At 39.9% G+C, this 23,913-nt stretch overlaps 1 protein-coding gene across 2 annotated transcripts in view; it reads right to left on the bottom strand.

Moving 5' to 3' along the window:
• The window catches only part of ABTB2 (ankyrin repeat and BTB domain containing 2), a 200,827-nt gene extending 179,558 nt beyond the window's left edge, over positions 1-21,269 (bottom strand). Inside the window, exon 1 of one of the 2 annotated variants that reach the window (XM_065403267.1) lies at positions 20,398-21,269. In XM_065403267.1, coding sequence (XP_065259339.1) covers positions 20,398-21,269 — 872 coding nt within the window. The remainder of the gene's footprint in view (positions 1-20,397) is intronic. The other variant, XM_065403266.1, reaches the window with a different exon arrangement.
• Between the last annotated feature and the right edge of the window lie 2,644 nt (positions 21,270-23,913).

The raw sequence follows: 23,913 nt of genomic DNA, 5'->3' as shown, positions 1-23,913 counted from the left end.
GAAACATATATTGAGGAGATATAGATATACACACATACAGAGAGCATGAACAGGTGGGAGTTGTCTTACCAACTCTGAGAGGCCAATTAAGTAAGAGAAAAAATTTTTTTGAAGTGATAATCAAGATAGCTCAGTACAGACAGTTTGATAAGAAGCAAGTGTGAAAATACTTACAAGGGGAGATAGATTCAATGTTTGTAATGGCTCAGCCATTCCCAGTCTTTATTTAATCCTGAGTTGATTGTGTCTAAGTTAGACAGACCCATGTGGAGAGCACCTCTTGTGGAGATGGGAGTTATTAAGCTGATGAGAGAGCTCTCTCCCACTGGCACAGCATCTTCACCAGAAGCACTACAGCAGTGCAGCTGCACTGGTAGAGCGGCACCGCTGTAGCTACTGTAGTGTAGACATAGCCTAAGATGGGGAGCATTATTAAAAAAAAAAAAAAAAATGCAGGCTCACAAACCAAACCTCTGAGCACAAGTGCAGGGTCTGCAGAACAGCTCTGGATAATGCTTTTCATCACCAAAAATAACACTATTTTTCCAGTCAAAGAGATGTGTAAACATTTAACAGTTAAGAAAAGTTGAAGGAAAAACATAGGCTCTGGTATTTTATAATGACCAGTACTGCATTCTGCTGGATTGAATCAGATCTGCTCAAGTGTGTATCATAGACTCTATACTGCTAACCACTACTGCAGATTCTCCTTCAGCTAAAGTGAAGAGGTCTTTTGGTTCTGGAACAGGAAAAGATAGGATTTTTAACTTGACAAATACCCTTTTAGAAAACACAATGAGAGTATGATGAGGAATCACTGATCAATCAAAGCTTTCTTCCTGGGCTTCTCTTCTTCCTCACAAAGTAAAGCAGAAAATGTGGCAATTGAGTTGGTTAGAGCACAGGTTATGATCAGAAGAGTAACTATGCAAAAACAGCTCCTCTTAGTCACTGAACAGTTAGCTTTGCTGTGTCTCTGAGTCACGTATTTATTTACATTCATTTTCATTGCAGATAGGCTTGCAGAGCCAACATGGCTACAGCAAAGCCAAATGGACCATATTCCACTTTGTTGTGTAATTTAAACTGTGAAGAATCTTCATCACTGTGCATGAGCTGCAGTGAGAAGCAGAGACAGACATCAGGCTAATTTTCAGAATCAGCTTTGAGCTTGTGGGGCCGACAGTCCAAGAAGTCCAGCCAAATATCTGAATTACACCTGTGCCAAATTGGAGTATCCCCATTGACTTCACTGATGTAACTAAGAATTTGACCAACCATGTATTAACATCTAAACAAATAAGCAAAAATAAATATGAAACCCTACCATTTTTTCCTGATTACAGCTGTATCAAGAGACAGAACCCAGTACCAAGAGGACAAGAACGAACTACAGTACTTCTTACTCTGGGCCCTGATCCAAATCCCACTGAAGTCAATGAAAAAACTTCCATTGGCTTCAGTAGGCTTTGAATCAGGCCTGTGGTGAGCAGAAACTTCCATTCAGACACTGAGCTTGCTTTTACTAAGGATCAGAGAAAATAATTTAATTGGTTATTTATGATTTTACCAGCTCCACCTTTAGTTATTTGTAGTTCAAACAGAACGCTGGGCCACAATAGTTATCAGTAACAACATTTGTGACCACCATTGCTTCAGTATTGAGAGAACTTCTTCTGAGTGTCTCTTGAAAATACAGCATTTCATAGATGGCTCTTAAAAAGACTTCCGGTATTTTGAAGGGAAGGGATTAACAGAAACAACCAAGTTGTTTAGCTTTAAATTGGCTACTAATTAACATCAGTTCTCGTTCTTGCTTGCTCTAAATCAGCCAGACATCTAAATGAGAATATCCATGGAAATCAGTATGTATTTGGTGTAGCAACTTGAAACAATGATAATTCAAGTTAAGTTCATAGTAAAATTATGTCAGTCCAAGTCTATGGAGATGTTAAAATCTCCAGACTAAACAAAACTGTCAGTGCAAGTAGAAGACAAAATGAATAGAATTTAAAAAAAAAAAAAAAAAAAATCGCTATCCAAGCACGTTGCTATACAACAAGCCAAAGAGAAGAAATTCAGTACATAAATAACTAGAAATGAAATCCACCCATAGGAAGAAATAAATTTGGAGTTTAAGATGCTATAGTACCCTTACTTTGCTAAAATTTTGCCTAGACATTGAAATATATATGGTCGTCTATCAGAAAGTCCCACAAGACTGAGCAATGGGAAATCTCTCTTTAATCACTTTGGATAAATACGTGACTAGACAAGCAATTTTGAGGAAACACTAACAGCACTATACTGTTGTACACCATTTTTAAAGAACCACATACAGGATATGTAACATTGTCCAGTGCTGTAGGAAGCACCTATAGAAAACCAAAAGCTGAGTTAAGAATCATGCAAAGGCCAATATACTTCTGTAGGATCATGCTGATCCCCCTTTGCTGCACCAATACTATATGAAAACTCAGCTTTCAATCCATCCAAAGGGTTCCCCCACCCCACAACAAATCAAAGCACCTCTCTACTCCCATCCTACCAGAGTGCTGTGGCATTCCTGGCTCCCTGCCCTACCATACTGCCGCCTGTTCCTGAGTCACCACAGCACTTCCCATGTGTCTCTGCATACAAACTCTATGGGTCCAAGGGACTCTTCCCAGCCCAGGGCTCAGATCTGCACATACATGGATGCTCCCTTAATCTATCGATCCCTTCCTGAGCTTCTATGTTCTCTCCTTAATGAGCTACATCTCTCTCCATCTGAGCCGGGGTAGTACTCCACCAATACCACCATTTATGTTTTGTAAACAATCAGCCCAAGGAAAATGAAGGCATTGTCGTATTTCACATTTAAATATAGTATTTCATGACTTTAAGCCATGCCAACCAACTGTTAGGATATAGATATTCAGGCCTCTCTGTAAAGGCCTATATTTTAAGAATTTCGGTGTATTCTTATCACTTAGCTAGTCAGTGGTATAAAAGAAAGAATCAAAATCACTGTCTGTCTGTGTAAGGGCCTTCTCGTACTGTGACAGTCTGAGGCCCTGTTCTTAGGCTAAGTAAGGCCTTTGGCTAAGCAGCAGAGGTAGCCATAAGCTGCGAAGTGAACGGTCACATCCTCACATTCCAAACTAGTCACATTGAAAGAAGGTGCTATTGGGCTGTTAGGAATACAATTCTGTCCTGATATTCCTATCACCTCCAGAGAAAGGGAAGAGCCTAGAAGATGTAAAAGGAAACTTAGTTTGATAGCATCCTGTCTGGCAAAAACTCACTCATCAATAGCTAGGATGTGAAATCCTCATTTCTGTATTGTTCTATCACTGTAGTCTCCACTTCCCTATTGTTTGTCTGTATAATCTCGGTCTAGTTCTGTGATTGTTTCTGTCTGCTGTATAATTAATTTTGTTGGGTGTAAACCAATTAAGGTGGTGGGATATAATTGGTTAAATAACCATGTTACAGTGTGTCAGGATTGGTTAGTTAAATTTCAGTAAAATAATTGGTTACGGTATAGCTAAGCAGAACTCAGGTTTTACTATATAGTCTGCAGTCAATCAGGAAGTAAGGGAGGGGGGAAATGGGAACAGGGAATGGGAGCAAGGATGGCTCTGGTGTCAGAGCTGGGAAGGGGGACACCGAGGAAGGAAACTGGAATCATGCTTGCTGGAAGTTCACCCCAATAGACATTGAATTGTTTGCACCTTTGGACTTCGGGTATTGTTGCTCTCTGTTCATGCGAGAAGGATCAGGGAAGTGAGAGGGTGAAGGAATAAGCCCCCTAACACCAACAATCAAGACTGCAATTATTGGACTGCAGGATCATACTACAATGTGACATAACGTAGTTCCACACAGTTTTGATTATATTATAATGGGCCAACTCTGCATGGTGCTTCAAATACAAATGAACATCACCAATTATATAAGTACATATAAACTAGGGCTGTCGATTAATCACAGTTAACTCACGTGATTAACTCAAAAAAATTAATCGCGATTAATCGCACTGTTAAACAATAGACCACCAATTGAAATTTCACTTAGTGTAAAGAAACATTTCTTAAAGGTTCACTGAAATGACAGTATTCTAAGGAAACTGTGGTCCTTAAGAGTAGGGGTAGTGTTACCAAGATACCTAGAGAAAAGTGATGAAATATGTTCCTGGTAAAATATTGGACTTTACTTTTACTTGACCTCACTTTTGCAGGTGCAATTTTGCATGCTTCAGTCTCAAAGAAATTTACATGAAAATTTGAACGTCATGTCTGGTGAGTTGGACAAAGTGCTGTGGAAGAATGATTTGTGAGGAACCACAGCTTGTTCACTGGGCAGTCAAACTCAAAGCAGTCTTTGAAATGAGGGCTGTCAAACAATTTAAAAAAATCTTGATTAATTGAGAGATTTTAAAAATTAATCTCAATTAATCGCAGTTTTAATCACACAAACAATAGAATACCAATTGAAATTTATTATAAATATTTATGGATGTTTTTCTATATTTTCAAATATACTGATTTCAATTACAACACAGAATACAAAGTGTACAGTACTCACTTTATATTATTTTTTATTACAAATATTTGCACTGTAAAAAAATCGTATTTTTCAATTCACCTCATACAAGCACTGTAGTGCAATCTCTTTATCATGAAAGTTCCACTTACAAATGTTGACTTTTTTGGTTACATAACTGCACTCAAAAAACAAAACAATATAAAGCTTTATTGAGCCTACAAGTTCACTCAGTCCCACTTCTTATTCAGCCAATCGCTAAAACAAACACGTTTGTTTATATTTATAGAATTATAATATTGCCCGCTTCTTATTTACAACGTCCCCTGAAAGTGAGAACAGGCATTCGCATGGCACCTTTGTAGCTGGTGTTGCAAAGTATTTACATGCCAGTTATGCTAAATATTCATGCTTTGGCCACCATTCCAGAGGACATGCTTCCATGCTGATGACATTCATTAAAAAAATAATACATTAATTAAATTTGTGACTGAACTCCTTGGGGGAGAATTTTATGACTCCAGTTCTGTTTTACCCGCATTCTGCCATATATTTCATGTTATGGCAGTCTCGGATGATGATCCAGCACATGTTCGTTTTAAGAACACTTTTACAGCAGATTTGACAAAATGCAAAGAAGGTACCAATGTGAGATTTCTAAAGATAGGTACAGCACTCGACCCAAGATTTAAGAATCTGAAGTGCCGTCCAAAGTCTGAGAGGGATGAGGTGTGGAGCACGCTTTCAGAAGTCTTAAAAGAGCAACACTTTGATGCGGAAACTACAGAACACGAACCACCGAAAAAGAAAATCAACTTTCTGCTGCTGGCATCTGACTCAGATGATGAAAATGAACATGCGTCAGTCCACTCTGCTTCAGATCGTTATGGATCATCAGCATGGACACGTGTCCCCTGGAATGGTGGTTGAAGCATGAAGGGACATATGAATCTTTAGCGCATCTGGCACATAAATATGTGTTGCAATGCCGGCTACAACAGTGCCATGTGAACGCCAGTTCTCACTTTCATGTGACGTTGTAAACAAGAAACGGGCAGCATTTTCTCCTGTAAATTGTTACCAAACTTGTTTGTCTGAGCTATTGGTTGAAGTAGGACTGAGTAGACTTGTAAAACTTTAGAGCCTCCATTGTTTTATTTTTGAATGCAGTTATTTTTTGTACATACAAATACAGAATTAAGTTCAACTTTCATGATAAAGAGATTGCATTACAGTACTTGTATGAGGTGAATTGAAAAATACTACTATCTTTTGTTTTTTATAATGCAAATATTTGTAATAAAAAAATATAAAGTGAGCACTGTACACTTTGTATTCTGTGTTGTAATTGAAATCAATATTATTGAAAATGTAGAAAACTACCATTTATTTAAATATTTTTGGATTTCTATTATTGTTTAACAGCCCGATTAATTTTTTTAACCGCATGACAGCTCTAATATAAACGTTGTCTTACATATAAGATAGCAGAAATTACCTGGTAGTACTTGCCATGTTTAATAGGATGGTGCCTAAGAGGGTACAGGAGAGGGTAAAGGTTCTGTAGGATGAAGATGGATATGCTGCTGGTGCTAGTGTTTGCAGGAAGGCAAACAGCCTTCTCTTTTCTTGGAAGTCTGGAATACATAGGGTTTTCCCCACTATATATCAGCATCACTGTTAAAAACCTGCATGATGTAATTGTCGAGTGACATTTAGAAAAACTTTTCTTCAACTCATATTATGAGCTATCCTTTTCTAGATTTCAATTATTTATTTTTGTTTGTACTTATAAACAGCTAACAGCTGGAAGACTTAATGGTAAATGTAGGAGTGTGGAGATTTCCAAAAGGGACTACACAGGGGTAATACATTGCAGGAGAGACTGAATGGCACAGGTTACTGATAATGTCCAGGATAAGTGATCACATTCAGACGGAGGTACATTTTTCAAAATTGACTGGGGGTACTTAGTAGCCTAAGTCCCATGGACTTTCAATGAGACTTTGGCTCCACAAATGCCTAAATCACTTTAGAAAAGGGCTGCTGAAGCATCTAAATCACTTTTGAAAATTTTACCCCAGGACAATAATGACCAAAAGTCACAACCACTGTGAGACATTAATGTTCTTAGTCCAGTTCTGTGGGAGGGGAGAGAGGAGAGAAGTGAGGAGAATAGCAGAAAAACCACCATCACAATCAGTGATGGCATTAATTATCATCCTTCTTAGCCCCCTCAGAAGAAGTGTCAAGCTACTGATCGATATCCTCTTAGCCACAGGTTAGGGATGGAGAAGACTGTATTGCCATTGCCTGCACCTGTTCTGTGGATAGAAAATTTCAGTCTGCAGGACTATTACTCAAGACCTTTTTTAAGCACTGTGTACATGTTCTTTGTCTCCAAACCTCATAAAGAACCCCTCACTGCACGACTTCCATTAATATTCAGAATTACAATCGCACATTGAGGGAGAAGAAATCTCTGCACTGAGATGGTTGGGTTGAAATACAGAGGGCATCAAGTACACATGCGCAAACCTGCACTGGAAAAACCTAAGCCAACTGACATGGCAATATGGAAAACCTTTTGAACGGAGTTTAACGCTTTGGAAAAGTTGCATCATTACCAATTGGAGTGAACTAGGTTACAAAGCCAAATCCTGAGCAGTGTCCTGGTTGACTTCAGCAGGTGTTCTGGTTACTCAACATCTTGCAGGATTTGGCCCAGAGATTTTTATTCTATAGTTTAAAAAAAGTGTCTAAACTACTCTTGCCACACTTTTTTCAAGTCCCTGGATTAGTCTGGCAACTGTTCCTTTTTTACTTCAGGCTGTCTCAGCATAAGGTTTCCCAGCAGCCTGGACTGCATGGAGTAGTGGATAGTCACTATTTTAAAGGAAATGACTTGAAATCCTAATAAAAAAATATCAAGATTCGCAAATCTGAGAAAAGCTTGTAAAAAAACCCAACAGCTGGCCTGCTTCTCTGCTCTAACCACTAACCATGAAGCTCTGCCCCTTCAGCCAAAAGAGAGTGAAACGTCTTATTCCTGAGCTACAAAAATCTAAAGATTAAGCGGAAACCTACCACTATCATCGTGGAATTCATCAAAAGCCAGAGAAAGCTGTAAAGGTCCAGGAAAATACTTTAAGAGATAACCATCTGCATCTGCTTGTTTTACTTTTTGTTGATGTTTGAATGCACAAGAAGTCCCACATTAAACACACAATAAATGTCTTGCTTTATTCTGGCTGCAAGATCTTCAGGCTCAAGTCAGCACAGAAACTGCAAAGAGGTCAAAGAATGCAAAGGGTAAGTAAGTTACACAATTAAAACGCCCAGTGCAGACTGTAATATTGTAAACATAGAGAAAGGGGGTCACAAATGGCTAACATTTTCCATCTGTTTCTCCCCTAAAATATTACAAGGAACCTTTGTACATTTCCTGTGAGCTTATTTAACCCATGCCCTGAAATATAAATGCAGGGCCAGATCCTGAGCTGATGTAAATCCATATGTCTCCATGGAAGTCAATTTACATAGACTGAGGATGTGGCCTAAAGAATTTGGCTGGGTCCAGACTTGGGGTTGTATCACACAATCACTCCACATTTCGCCTTCCTTGTCTAACCTATTCTGGTATCACAATTGTATAGCTAAAGCAACTACAGTATTTAACAGAACATTCAACATTGTGAGGTGAGGAGGTCTCTTTTTATTCCTGCTTACTCTAAAACTAATTCATCTGTTGGCCAAAGAGAGCTCAATGCAGCTCCCCTCATGTAAGTGTTTGTATAGTTCTGGGGTCTAAAACATGAATTGAAAAGGATAAATCTTTATTACCTTGGGTTATTCATAAGTGACACATCACAATCCTTCCCCTAGCATTCCCCAACGTCAATAAACCCAGCACTCAAAGTCTTCAACTTCATATATTAGCTAAATAATTAACTTAACAGATCCTCTAACTAAAGTGCTTTCTGCCATTTGTGCTACCATGCTGGTTATCTGCTTCATGAAGTTACCAAATAAACTAGGAACCATGTACCATCTATATAAAATAGCTTCAGTAATTAGCTTGGGGAGAAAGCATCATGTCTGTCATGAATGATCCCTTAGGCTGACCCATGATGATAAAGGAAAATACTTTGTCCTCTATAGAACCTTTAATCCCACGGGCTCAAAACATTTTACAAACATGAATAAATTAAGTCTTACATCTTTCCCCAGAAGTTGGTACCATTAGATCATCACTGTATAGATGGGGAAACTGAGGCAAGGAGAGACAATGGGACCTGCTGAAGGTCAAACAATAGGTCTACGGCAAAGTAAACAACAGACCCTGAACTCTTGACTCTCAATCATTTTAGAAGGACCAGAACAGAGATGGACAACTTCTGCCCACGCATTCAATTTTGGCTGTGGATTTTCTGACGTGTGCCTGTGTTCACCCCAGACACTTGCATTTAGCCACCAGGGAAAGCTTGAATATATTCACAATAATCAGCATAATCTGATCTAACTAGACCCTAAACTGATTGACGGAACTGACTGATTTTACAATTTATTGGGTGACTAGGTTAGAGGAGATCATCCTGTAAAGAATATAAAAGTGGAATTTAAGCCCACCTACCTAATAGAAAAAGAACCACAAAAGAAATTGCAAGCAGGAATGTAATGGAATTAAGTCATGTAATTAATTAAATAATCAGTTATGATCCCCAGTGCAGTAAGATCACAATTTTAAAGGGCTGAAAGGAGGTCATATTTCAAATACAAGAAAACACTCAAGCATATAGACTTTCATAAGTGGATATTTTATAGTTCAAAATTCCACATACCTTGATTTAAAAGGGATGATTCTTAGTTTCCACTGCTACAAAAGTTAGTAATTACAGTATATCCTACCCTCATTAGAAGTCACTTTTTTATACTTATTCTAAATTTAGTACTCAGGAAAGTAAAATCTGCAGCCAGGTATTGGGCAGGGCAAGCACTCAACCCACATAAGCTGTGCAAAAAACACCCCAGTCCTGCCCTGCAACACAGTTTCTATTCCAATCTTGGGCCTCTTGGGATCAGAGGTTGTTAATTGTACATAACCATGTGGAAGTTGTGACACATGGACAAGTGTTCACTAGCGACTAGAATAAGATCATGAACTCCATTTTTACTTATGACCTACGCTAAGATCTGAATTCAGACCTCTAGAGGTGAAATGCACAGATACAGACATTAATTTGGTCTATTAATGAGCACTCTTAAGCCTCACCCTCTTATAACACCTTCTATTTTCTTCTTTTCCCTTTTATAAAGCCTAAGCTGCCAGCAACAACAAACTTTCCTTTGGACATAACCACAGCTTAATATTTTTCACATTGCTTCTCTCCATCACGTGTTTTTGAAGGGTGTAGCACGTTTCATAATGTTTCTAGCTCTTGTGCTATAAATATCAGAAGTCTGGTAAGAAATTTTACAGTCCTGACTTTTAAAGTAAGGAAACAAAAATCACTGCTGAACTGGTTTTAACCACTGCCTCAGGCCTGCTTTGATTTAGAGACAGATGTCAAGTGTTAAGACACTGAGATGTTCAAAATAAACATTCAGATTCATCCTATTAAATAAAAGAGCAGGGAAATGTTCCTCTTTTTTCTCTCCACCAGAATCCAGCATAGTACAATGTTAACAACTTATGGGATGTGTCTTCACTGCAGTGTTAGCTCAGTCTATAGTCCAGGTGTTGCCCCTAACATCCCCTTCCATATGCACAGAAAAACCTCTAACCAAGGCTTGAGGAGGGGGCTTTGGATCATGCTAGCAGGCACACCTAAGGGTATAGGCTTGAGCTTGGGTTACTTTTCAGCCCAGGCTGGCAACCCACCTACTTTTCATTGAGAATTCAGGTCAATCAAATCTGGTGCTGTTAGTCCTTCAATCCTATCTCACAATTCCACCTGGGCTGTATTTTCTTGTCTACTTCTCTTCTTCCACACTGCATTTTAACCTCGTGTTTCCCTGCTCCATTTCTGCTGCACTTATGCTGCATTTGAATAGAGATGCACCCAAGAAACATTAAGTTGACCCCAGCCGTCTGGTAAAGCTGTGGCGTGATACGAGTAAGACTCAATCTGGGGAGATGTCACTGTGGGTACATTTTCATATGTAATGGACAGGAGAGAAACAAAGAGGCAGAAAAGTCAGTCGAGCCAATAGTTTGCAGACTGAATTCCTTAATGACATTCTTATTAAAAGTTCTTGCTGCCATATGCAGTTTGCTTTTGCCTTTGGAACTATCTGCAATAATAGTATGTACATAGCTTCCAAGTGGGGTTAAAGTATTGTTCTCATGTCACTGCCACAGACAACAGCTCCCTGCTAGGGCAGAGACAAAGAGCACCCTACCAATGAATTCATAGAGCAGCCCAGTTTAACACACTGTTAAAAACCATGGGATATCCCACCAGAAGTCCATGCCAGCACACAGTTCCATTGTGGACACGGTTCTACAGGTCTGGCACGGATAGTGCTTTGCAGTGAAAACACTCCCCCCATGCTAAGCTAGCCCAGGCTAAACTAGGCTAACCCAGCCCTTCCTAGGCAAGCTTAGGCTAACTCTGTCATGAAGACATATTCACATTTATTTCTTATAACAGAAGGAATATTGAGGTCAGAGTTTCTGGTAATGGCCAGGGCATACGGCTGCAAACCCAGACTCCCAAGTTTTATTCCCTGATCAGCATTGATGTGTTATGTGATCTTCCACAAGTCCTCTGTGCCTCCCTTACCCATCTTTGAAAAAGATCTGTACATTACTTATCTGTCACAAAGGGATGATGTGAGACTCAGGGCTGGTCTACACTAGGAACTTACATCGGCATAGCTATGTCTCTCCGAGGTGTGAAAAATCCACACTCCTGAGAGACGTAGTTATTCTGATGTAACTGGTGTAGACAGCACTAGGTCAACAGAAAAATTCTTCCAGCGCCCTAGCTACCACTTCCCGTGGGCGCAGGTAGTGTCTACACTGAAGTGTTACAGTGACGCAGCTGCAGCAGTTTAAGTCTAGAAATACTCTTAAGGTTTGCAAGAAGCAGCAATGTCTTCAGATAAAAAGACACTGCACGTGCAAAGGACTATGCCTAGAAAGCTGCTCAGGAGAACATTAGGAGCTGCTGGGTGCTGAGCAATTTTGAAAACTCTTATTGTATTTGATACTTCAAGTTATTTTCTGTACTTTTTCCCTTTTAAATTCCATATGCAAAGTCAAACAAACCCTGACTCCTTCCTCAAGCTAAACTCCCATTGATTTCAGTGGGAATTTAGCCTGAGTGAGGACTAAATAGCAACTAAATAATAATAATAATAATAATAATAATAACTAAGCAATGTGTATTATTCTTGATCTCATTTTTCCATTTTCTTTCTCCTACACCACTGAGATGAGCTCACATTAAAGGAAAAATGATAACTAGCTTTAGGTCCAACATTTAGATTTTGGGTCAAATGTTCAAAGTTCTATTTTTAAAAGGGATGCAAATGCTTTTGAAAATGTTACCTTTTGTTACTAAGAGAAAGGAAAGGGATCTTACAAAAGCTAGCATGAATGTAAATATTTTCACTAACATTGTTATATTTCAATGAACCCAGACTATTTTTATGTATTGAAACATTCTCCCTGCAGTGTTATGTACCTAAGCACTGCAACACTGTACTAGTACATGAGAACCAGAAAATGAAACTGACTATAAAACAAGAGTGAAGCTGATTATGCATTTCGCTGGGTTTGGGCAATGAAAATAGATTAAACTAATTTAAACTTTTTAAAAATGTTCACTCTTAATTAAAGGTGATATTAATATACAGATAAAGATTTATTCTTTACACATATGAATTCCATGTTGAAAGCATGTGTTTCATAAAAAAAAGACAACCTATTCAAATTTCACACAGCCTTGCAAAATATGCTTGGGTAGAAATTAATTCTGAAATGTTAGAAAACTGATGTGGATTAGGGCTGCTCTGTATTTACAGCCTTTCTTTATCTTGCCACAGCTTCAGGTGCATAGGGCATTCAACAGTTTCCACCATTTATTTCAGTCTTGTGCTGGTGTGTTCAGGCTTCTGAGTGTCATGTTGATGGATCTGTTTCCCCCCCTCTATTGTTCTACATAACGTTCCTCTAGGTCATCCTCTTTTTCTCTTTCTAGGTGGTGTCCATATTACTACTTGCCCTGGAAGTCGGGCTGGTCCCATCCTTAAAGAGTGTCCTAAATATGTCCATCATCTTCTTCTTACAATATCTGATACTTTAGATTGGTTTGCTCTACTTAGGATTTCTGACGTTGCAAGAAACTCCTTCCAATGGATTCTGAAGATCTTCCACAGACATTTATTTTGGAATGATTTGATCTTCTTATCCATTTCTCTTGTGCATTTCCATGACTCTGCTCCACAAAGGAGGACAGACATGCCAGTGTTAAAAATTCATATTTTTGTGCCCGTGCCAAATCTTTTCAAGTTTATGAAAGTTGTTTGCTGCTTCTGATATTCATTGCTTCACATCTAGCATGGTGTCACCGTCATTGCACATCTCATTCCCTAGATAGATTGTTTACGTCTCATGTTTCTTCATCTATTCTAATGGTTACTTCCAGAACACTGAAAGCCATAAATTTTGTCTTCTTCTTGCTGATGAACAAACCAAATTGATTGAATGTACCTGCCAAAAGCTGGGTCTTTTTTCCCCATTAAGCGATGTGTTGAACTAAGCAGGATAATACCATCAGCAAAAATGAGGTCATCCAATTGCGCTTTATCATTTGTCCATAAAACTCCTTGGTTACTTTCCTCATGACACAGTCAATGACCAGTGCAAACAATAGTGGAGACATACTATACCACGGGTAATCAATTATTTTTTGTCTAGGTCCAAATTTCTTGGTTAAGGTATAGTCAAGGTCCAGACTCCAGAGAAGAAAAATGATAATAAATAAAAGAAATAATAAATAATAAAAAGATTACAAGGTCTGTTCAAAAGCATCTGGTGGTGTGGATTTGGCTCGCGGTCCACATATTAACTACCCCGGTAATATACCCTTGTCTTACTCCAGTTGTCAATGCAAACCGTTGGCTGATGTTGTCACCATCTCTGACTGCCACATTCGGCATTATCATATAGATGCTTAATTATTCTAATTATTTTTACTGGTATTCTGTAGTATGCCATAATTTTCCAAAGACAGTGTCTGTGTACACAGTCAAAAGCCTTCTGGAAATCTACACAATTTATCATAAAAGGTGCTTTCCACTCCAAACTTAGTTCTATAAGCTGGCTGAGAACAACAATATAGTCTGCACATGATCTAGGTGATTTAAAACCTGCTTGTTCCTTTCTAAATTGAAGGTCTATTTGTTTCTTGATACGTTCCAGGGTGATGTTGCACATGATTTTCCCAGGAACGAAGAGTAATGTGATTCCTCTCCAGTTACTGCAATTGGTAAGGTCATCCTTCTGTGGCAATTTTACTGTAAGGCCTCTCTTCCACTGGGCTGTTTTTTCCCCCTTCATTCCATTTTCTATCCAAAAAACACAAGCACAGTCTGGAGGGTTGTTTCATCACCTGCTTTAAGCATCTCTCCAGTAACGTCATCCTCTCCAGCTGCTTTCCCATTTTTTAAATTTACCAATGGCTTTTCTAACTTCCATTGTAATATCTCAAATCAGCATGAAGCTCTAGTAGTAGTAGGTCTTGATCATGTATTTCTAGTAGTTTGCTAGGGCTTGGTCTATTTAAAACAGCCTGAAAATGTTCTGCCCCTCTTTTAGTACTGAAGAAGAACAAAGGAAGAATCTTTCCATTTGCATCTTTAATAAGGCCTCAATTACTGCTAAAGTTTCCTGTTAGCTGTTTGATTGTCTTATACAAGGTTCTAAAGTCATCTCTTTGGCTAGCCTCTTGGCATTTTCTATCAATATTCTCTTTTAACTCTTCTAGCACTCTTTTTTACCTCTCAGTCTAGAGCTCTAGATTCTTCGTGCCTCTTGCTCATCTCTCCACATCTTATCATTCATTCATTCACAGTATAAATACAATATCCATGCACTGGGTAGAGTGCTAATCTTCCCTGTAATTACAACTACTAAGAAAGTTGATAATTGAAACAAAATTGAAATTAATAAAATAAAAACACATTATTTTGTGTTGACATCCAAGAGATCAGATTGGTATTTCAGAGTGTCACACCGGTATGATGCCTTGTGCGCTGGAATGATAGGTGATAGAGCTCCTACGGTTATGAAAATACAAAAACCCTGTCATGTATTTCACACTTACAACACGATTAGCTGGATGTAATCCAATGAAATCCTCATCCCACTCTGAACAGCATATAGTTAGTTCAAATATACACACTCACTGGGACTATTGGTAATTTAACAAGCAATAAAAACTTTATCCTAAGTATGACTGTACCTAGGGTTTTCCCTGCAGGGCCTCCTCTGTCTCAGTTTCTAGTTCCCTTTGTTTCAGATGGATGCTCCAAACCCTATTACATCCAAGTTGGTGATAACAAAATCTACCTACCTGCATGTGTCCCTAGTAATTAATCTGTTAGTTTACAAAATTCCAGCACCAAATCTTCGGGTGACCAAACAGAGAAGCCCTATTACAAAGGATTTTATTGTTCAGACTAATCTTTAGTGCAACTCCAATGAGTTCAAGGATGAATTTGGCCCAGAATTGTCTTACTATCAGTTTCATGGAATGAAATGAAAATCAATCACTAAGGGTCACATTTTCAGCTAGGCCTCTACCCAAACTCCACCTGCATGTATGCAAAATTGTGAGCATGTATACATGCCCTTTGCAGGTGCAAACATGTGGATGCACACTTTAAAAATATTGACACCTATGTGCATGCAAGTAAGTGTTAGCATTTGCAGCCCTAGAACATTGTCCCACTGGGTTCTGTGGATACAAATTCTAACATAGGCGTATACAGGTATTAGAACTGTTCACAGCTATGCAAGTGTTGCACGTCCACAACTGAAGGCTAGGTACCCTTCTGGGTAAAAATGTACCCTTCTGGGTGAAATTCACCCATAATCATATGGTTGTGAAAGGTCCCAGTGCACTGGAACTACCAAAGTCCTGCTGTTTGGTATGTAGGCAGCAGGAATCTGCACATCCTGCAGGTGGTGGCCTGCCTGAGAAACAACCAAGGAGTTAGGGCAGGCCAAAATAGAGGTGAGGTGCAGTCACTGGGTACACACATATAGCCACCTGTCCAAAACCACAGCACAGATTTTGTTTAAGGATAGCAGCCCCTAGTGCAGCAAAGTGGTGGAACAGAGGAAAAAGTTCCATTTTTAAATTGATTCACAGCCCATCAAAGGTGACAACTAGAAAAGTACAGTAGCAGTAACAGTCCTAAAACTTTTCGACTCCACTTATCATATTGATCATGTTTGCAGCTATTATCTCTCAAATATACACTTCCTGATAACATACAGCTTTTCTGAGCAGTAGTGGAGATAATTAGTTTATTAAAATTAATGAGACACTATGAACGCTCCAATTTTTTTGGCTCAGATAACCAGAAAGCAGTTTGAATAAACAGCACACATTACAAGGTGTTTTCTTTATTCAATGCTTAGGCACTATCGATGGATCTCGGCGGGGGTTAGCACCATGATGATATATTGAAGTACAAAACTGATCTTAAATATTTGATATTAACTCAAAAAACAACTTTAACAAACATGAATAGTGCTACACCGCTACAAGAGTCAGGAAGTTAAAATCAGGGCTGTTAGGCCATTCTTAATTTATGTGCATGGAGAAATATAAAGCAAAATGGGGTAAGTTACTGACTGAATATGGGGCTTTTAGTTTCCAGACACTTGCTGCTTTGTGCCTCAGCTCTTAATATCATACTAGACCAAATTCATCCCTAGTGTAACTCCACTAAAGTTACATCAGCAATCAGTTTGGCTACATTTTTCTAAAGTATCCTGTAAGAAAAGTTCAGGGTTGGTTGTTTTTTTTTTTTTTTTTTTTTAAGAAATCAGTATAGTTTGTGCTGGAACCTTAATCCCTTTGCTTTGAAGTACCAATATGTTAGCAACAAAGTTCCTATGTTGAGCATCACTTCAGCTGCCCCACCTGCCAGGTGTGTTTGGGAGCACTCAAGCTGTTAATGACCCTTTTGCTTTTGAATTCTACAGCATTACCATCTATGGAATGCTAGGACACGGCGTGTGCATTCTACCTGGAAGTTCCACGTTCAGGAGTATTAGGTGGTTAAGTACAGTAAGTGCTGTGCTTAACAGAGTGATGATGCCAAAAGCATTTCTGGAGTTCTTACAGCTCAGCATAATGAATTATAAATGAGTCAATTCATCTACAACAGAGGAGAACAAACACAGCAGCATGAAAACTGCCATACTGGATCAAATCCATGGTCCTTCTCCTCAAGTAAACTATCACCAAGAGCGGCCAGTACCAGCTGCTTCACAGAAAGGTACAAGAAACCCTTCAGGTGGTAACTATGGGGTCATCTATCCCCAAGGAAAGTTTCCCCCTACAGTTAGAGATTGGTTTTCACCCTGAAACAAAGTAACTCCAGAAATGCTAGAATAGGTCCTTAATATGTACAGCTATGCTGAAGACAACTTAAACGGAGATCCTGTCTATGCATGCATCATTAACAATCCCATCTCACTTTTTCTAAAGATCAAGAGTTTGCTCCTGTGTCCCAGGCTAATGTTTCTGGAAAATAGCTGAAAATCTCCCCCAACTAAAAGCCTGGTTTATAGTTTTAGCACATGATCCTAAAGTTCTTGCACATTTGTTTCAATAAGAAGTTTGAGTATGAAAGGACTGCAGGACCAGACCACAGCAAATCTATGTATCAGCAATTCTAAACCGGAAAAAAAAAAGTCTATATACTGAAGATTGATGGCTTTAACCAATCTTCTATTGATGGCATTTCTTAAGATTTTTACAATTTAATTAATTTCATCTTCTACATCTGTGCTTTAGCTTCCCTTTAACCAGTTTCTATACTTAATTTAGTTTTGTCTTTGAAGATGCCCAGTTGCAATAATAAACTGCAGATATCTCTACTGATGAGCCATACAGGTGTTTGTATTGATAGAGCAATGGGCAAATAACTAAATTAGCACTTATTAGCTCCCTCCACATTTCCTTATTGGGAATCAATGCCTAGAAAGAGCGATTCCTTTTGTATACCAGCTCTTGTTTGTTAAGTTTTCCAGACTACTGAGCATAATGGGCCAAGTTTTTCTCTCAGTATTAGTGTAAATATCAAATAGCAATTCCACTGAGTTGCTCCACATTTCCACTAATATAACCAAGAGCAGAATTTGGCTCAGTGGCTAAGCTTCTTATACAGAAATGAAATGCATTGATTCAACCCACAGCCTGTTGTTGCAGGATCTATTGTACTATGTTGGTTACATATTCATTTGACCCATTTCATATTTTTAGCCAAATCTACAATGCAGTATGTCATCTTTGACTTGTAATTGCAAGACTGGACATTAGAAGAGTCACTGATTCTTATGTTTCAGTTTAGATAAATGGTCACATTACATTGAATTAAACACACCTGAAGACACCCTATACTCTGCAGGTACAAAAAAGGAAATGCATTTATTGAAAAATGTTCAGCAAGACAGAAACCACAAAAAAGGCTAAAGAAACCAGTCTTTTCCATGGCCAGTCAATGCTTAGTATTCAATTGCAAGAGCTGAACACTTGGCGTTTTGAATATTTAGAACTGTTTCCTTGCATAGCTGTTTATGTTTCCATCAAACACCAGCCTCCATTCATTCATTGTTATTATTCCAAAAGGAGATTTCTGTTCAGGCAAAGAGTCTTTATAAGTCAGCAACACTATGGATTAGGGTGACCAGAAGTCCCGACTTTATAGGGACAATCCCGATTTTTGGGTCTTTTTCTTATATAGGCTCCTATTAACCCCCCACCCCCGTCCCGATTTTTCACATTTGCTCTCTGGTCACCCTACTATGGCTTAACACTCTCAGTTATCTCAAAGACCGAAATTGTGTGGCAAAAACTGAACAGAGAATATGGTTTACCTAGAAGACAAACCTTTCCAAGTAGAACCACATGAAATATTTTACTCCAGATGACAGGGAGAAGAGGGTCCTCCTGTCCTTTCACATAGATCCTCAACTACAGATGCTCTCATGGCCTGCACAGGATTATCTATTATTGTTTTGGTGGCAGCCAAAAATGTACTAGGCATTTTCCCAGCACAGAGGATACAGTCCTGACACTAAAGAGCTGAGGTTTAAAAAGGAGGTGAATTCATTTGTATATTTCACTTGACCTAATTTGCAGTTATGTATTCCACCATGCCAAAGAAACATTCCAAAAAGCCACACTGTTTAGAGACAACTCTGCGCATATAACATATTTGCTGCATTTCTCTCCCACATATTGGAAAACTCCTACCCATATCTAATAGACACACATGTTTGGGACGAAGGCATGGAGTGATGGTGGTTCATGCATGTGGTGGCTGTGCTGAACAGGCTGGATCAAGCCTAGCTAAGGAAGGGAGAAAATAAATTGTGTTCAGCTGTGCCCTCAGAAATTAAGACTTTCTTCCTAGTGCTCTGAGACACTGCCTTATTGCTCATGTAAGGGGTAATGCTACGGAGGTGAGGAGCGGTCTCAATTCTTTTCCTTAGTACACCTGTGCAGCACAGAGCAGGATTTGGTCCTTTGTTTAAATGCATGATATTTCATTGCTAACATTCACATGAGAACAGGATCTTTATTTCTTAAGGGTAGATCTGCTCCTTTTGCTTGTCCCTCAATCTGAAGTTATAGATGTCACAATTGTTTATGACTTCAGATGAGGACTAAGCAACCTGAACAGATGAACTCAAACTAAACAGCTTTTCTTCGGGGACTAAATGCTTCTCAAACATTTACATGGGACATCAGTTGCTCTTTAACATTCAGTGACACAGTTCAAAGACAAATATTGCAAGTTTCCCCAGAGAACTGTCAAAATTTATTTTAAACCTTGTATCTTTCAGTATCACAGGAAAATGCCAGTATTCTACTATCTGCTTATTTACTTAACTGTCTAAAAACTCTCCTAATCAGATTACAGGGGTAAGTATCTTAATACTATGTTATTCTAATTAATCAAAAACTATCCTATAATCCTCAATTTGGTGAGCTGAGTGAAAATTGGTATAATTTACATATACATACCATGCACTATAAGCTTTACACCAACAGATCCTAAATAATTGTTGTTTGCTCAGAAGTTGTACAGTTATTTTTGAAAAAAAAACAACCTCATAGTTGTTTTCCTTCTATAGGCTGTATCTGGGGAAAAAACATGCTTAAGATCACAAAGTTTGCCCCACAAAGCTCTCAATATCATCCTTTATATGATACTGGCAAGCTCTTCAGAGAAAAGTATGAGGGTGCTTTTTTTAAATCAAAATAAAGTTCAGAAAGTTTGTTAATGCAACTTTCCCTTATCAATACTTGAGGTACACATACACTCATTCTCTCTTAGTAATGCTAATAATCCCAGAGTGCAACTAGTAGGAAGTTAATGGCAGTCTCAAATGCCTTTATTTTTGTTGATAACAAAGGGCCTGTTTTTCCACTGCTGTTGCACCGTGTGTAGTAATTTACACCTGTGCACAGTGATTGCAATATCCTCACATTCTGATTTGGTAGTGTTTTGCATCTACTTTTTACAGGTGCAAAGCAGCCAAAAATCAGGCCTACACCTATCACAGTAGTATCTGCATAACAACAATCTTTATGTTAACAGTTGCATAACTTGGACTTACCATTAGCATTTTTCCCACAGATGAGATGCTCGTAAGGCTGCAGTACTCCCCAAAGTTCAGCATCATTGTTGATGACCATCTCAAGGATTTCAGAGGAGATCTCCCCCACTCCTCCTCCATCTGGGCTCTGACTCGCTAGAACCCTGCCTTTGATTTCTTCCACCAGATTCTCCAAACAAGACGTCAAAGAGATAGCTGCATACTCATGAATCCTTACCGAGATCCTAGTGTCCACCATCCACCTGAAAAACCTCCCCACTGAGAAGGTGAGGCCACATCGGGAGGACTTGCCTTTCCTCAATCCATCTCCTGCACTCATGCTGTACAGGGAAAGAGCCTTGACAGTAGCCAGGACACAGCTTTCTGACAATGACCAGCTCTGGATGAGCTTGATGGCACTTTGGACCTCAAATCTAGTGCATTTGGAATGCATCACACTCAGACGTTGGGCCTCCCTGGAGATCCTGATCAGGGCTCTCCTAAGTAGCTGAGAGAGTCTCCTGACAGCTTCCTGAGAAAAGTTTCTGGTATTTCCTTCCCCCTTTCCTTTTCTGAGTATTTTCCCAATGTCTTCATCGGTCCAAGGGAATTCCTCTAGATCTGGCAGTTTAGGACACTTGGAAAAGATGTCTGCAACTTCGGGGTCTTCTGGCAGAACAGTGTTCACTGTATCCCAGCTGTTATTCCTACTATTCATGGAGCCTGAATAGTACCACCAGTTGCCCCTGTGCTGAGATGATGTGAAGGCTTGGGAGTTAGACTTAGAAGAAGAGAGACTAAGGGATCTGCAGGAATCCCCTGCCCCATAACCAGAGTCTAAGGTTAAATCCTCCAGGGTCTTCAGAGTAGAGCTGTATATCCCAGCCATAGGAAAGACTTGTGATCCAGCCCCTTAGAGGCACAGAAAGGTGAAGATGAAACTAGATCCCTGCTGCAGTTAGTGGACCAGAGAGGCTGGCACCACAAAGAGAACCGCTGGGCAGCTTATAACATTGCAGAGGAGAAGAAAGTTCACACTTCAGCTTCTGAGGCTCCTTCAGGCTCTGCTGGGTGCCAGCTGACTCCATTCCACAGGCAGGCTGAGATCATTCATTTTCCGTCTGGAGCAAGGATGGAAAGTACGGGGAGGGAGGGGAAAGTGTCAGTATCAAACACTCCCCAACGTGCCAAAGGAGTCTCCTCCTAGCAGGGCAGGTCACTTCAGAGCCTCAAGACAAGGCCAACCCCACCTCTCCGGCGAGCCGGGTGGTTCTGAAGGCAGCGAAGTGCTGAGCAGGCAGGAAGAGGACGGATCCAGAAGACTAGCCCAAAGAATCCTTCTCCAAATCGCTACCCAGAGCAAAGCTCCAGCCCATCAAGGGAGCGCGGCAGCCGGGGAGCCCAAGAGCAGCTGCAGTCTCTGCTCCAGCCGGCGCTCCGGCCACTTGCAGAAGCTTTGAGCAAACTCCTCTGTTGGGCACCCCGTGTGCAGACGGCATGCAAATAACCTGGGGAAAACACCAATCAGCGGCTCCGGAGGGGGCTGAGGCAGCCAGTGAAATCCGAGCTGAGCGGCCCGTATGTAAAACAGACGCAGGAAGAGGGTCTACTGGGGGGGAGAAAGCCGGGGTGGGGGGAACGGTGGATTTCTAAACTCAACGCGTTTGTATCAATTTGCAAAACTCCACGCGGAGTAGCCACCTTTGGGCGACCCCCGCCTCCCTTTGCACGCCGGGGAGGCGAACGGAGGGACTCGTGCACCGCCCCGGGGCTCTCCGCCCGCTCAGCCCCGTGCAGCGGGATGCTCTGCGCCCACAGACCGGTGTGCGGGACCCGAATGAACGAGTCGGGAGGCTTGGAATGAAGGGGGTGCCGGGGAGTGGATGTAGGACAACGCGATCACCTGTGGGCAATTAAAATGCCTCTTTCCCCTCCCTTCCCCCACGCCATCCCGAGTACTCTCTACCTGCAGGAGACCATCAGAAACAGGGGGGTTCACTCTGATTTTCACTGGAGATTTCTTTTTCCTCCGCTGCTGGACAATGAAAACTGTCGAGAGTGAAGATCCCAGTTTCTGAGTGAAAGACCAAACACGTGTCCCTGAAAACAGTGATTAGACTCATTTCATTCAGACGCATAATTTATACACAGAACTGTACGAACAGGCGGTTCATCTACCTGTCTCCTCCTCCCCGGCGTAGAAAATGAATAGGTAGATTGTAACCGTGTATCCTGTAGCCACTATGCCAGCTCCTGAAAGAGGGCTTTGTATGGTAGTTTACACGGTTCTGACCTTAAACCATATCTCGTTTGTTTCTTTCCCTCACTCCAAAGTAATGGTCTTATTTCCCTCTCTAGTTTGTGTTTATATATATATAAAATTGTTGCACTTATTATTTACTTGATGCAACAGCGCCGCCTTCCGGTCAGAAAATCAATTCAGGCCAGCTTCCTTATTTACAAGCGTTCAGGGCTTTAATTTTTACTATCCGGTTGAAAAGAATATATTAAAAAACAAGTATCTTTGCCTCTGCCAAGAAGTTCTCACATTCTTAAAACTGAAAGACGTATACATCTGTTTTACTTTCTAATGTATTTCTCATTATATATACTGGCTTTTTGCAAAGTAAACAAACCAAAACCATTTTACCAGTCAAAAACGACAATACATGTCTGTCTAGACTGTAAAAAACTTCAAGAAAAACATCTATCTTTTGCATATCATACAGCATTGATAACATTAGCACTAAACAACAGAGAAGAGTGAATGAAAATAAGCTAGTCTGTTTTATATCTGTAGACAATTAGTTTGTCATTAGTCTTTATGCACTAGCAAGAGTTACAATGATTTGTTTGTGTTATTGCTTATTTGTTTTAAAAGTGCTGTTTCTAATTCGCTTTTGTTTAGTTTAATGGAAACATTACTATTGGTCTTATTCTCTCAAATACACAACTCTTTACTTCAGATTTGTAAATTTCACAAGACCTCTGTGGCCACTTCTTTCTCTCCAGATTTATATTTGGTATTTAAAACTTCTTGCCACAGGTTTTAATTTTCAGTTACTTTGGTCATTAGTTTAGTTTAAACTTATTAGCTGTGTTTTGCTGCATGAAAATCAGTCCAAACAAGCCAGCAGTTCTGCATATCTTCAGTAGATGGCACCCTTTATCATTCTCTGAATATCACATCATTCAGAAGGAGTTATTTAAGTTAAGGGCCTATGTTGGCACAAGAACAACTGGACATAAACTGCTCATCAACAAGTTCAGGCTTGAAATTAGGTGAAGGTTTCTAACCATCAGAGGAGTGAAGTTCTGGAACAGCCTCCCACTTGGAGCAGTGGGGGTCAAAACCTAGTTGGTTTCAAGACTGTGCATGATAAGTTCATGGAGGGGATGGTATGATGAGATTGCCTACAATGGCATGTGGCCCATCTGCGACTGCTAGTAGCAAATATGTCCCCGAGGTGGGACACTAGATGGGGAGGGCTCTGAGTGAATTCTTTCCCAGTTGTCTTGGTGGCGGGTTATGC

The sequence above is a fragment of the Emys orbicularis genome, chromosome 4 (assembly GCF_028017835.1).
Source record: "Emys orbicularis isolate rEmyOrb1 chromosome 4, rEmyOrb1.hap1, whole genome shotgun sequence".
Taxonomy (NCBI): domain Eukaryota; kingdom Metazoa; phylum Chordata; order Testudines; family Emydidae; genus Emys; species Emys orbicularis.
The sequence above is the reverse complement of the archived record's forward strand: the minus strand, read 5'-3'. Positions and strand labels throughout refer to the sequence as shown.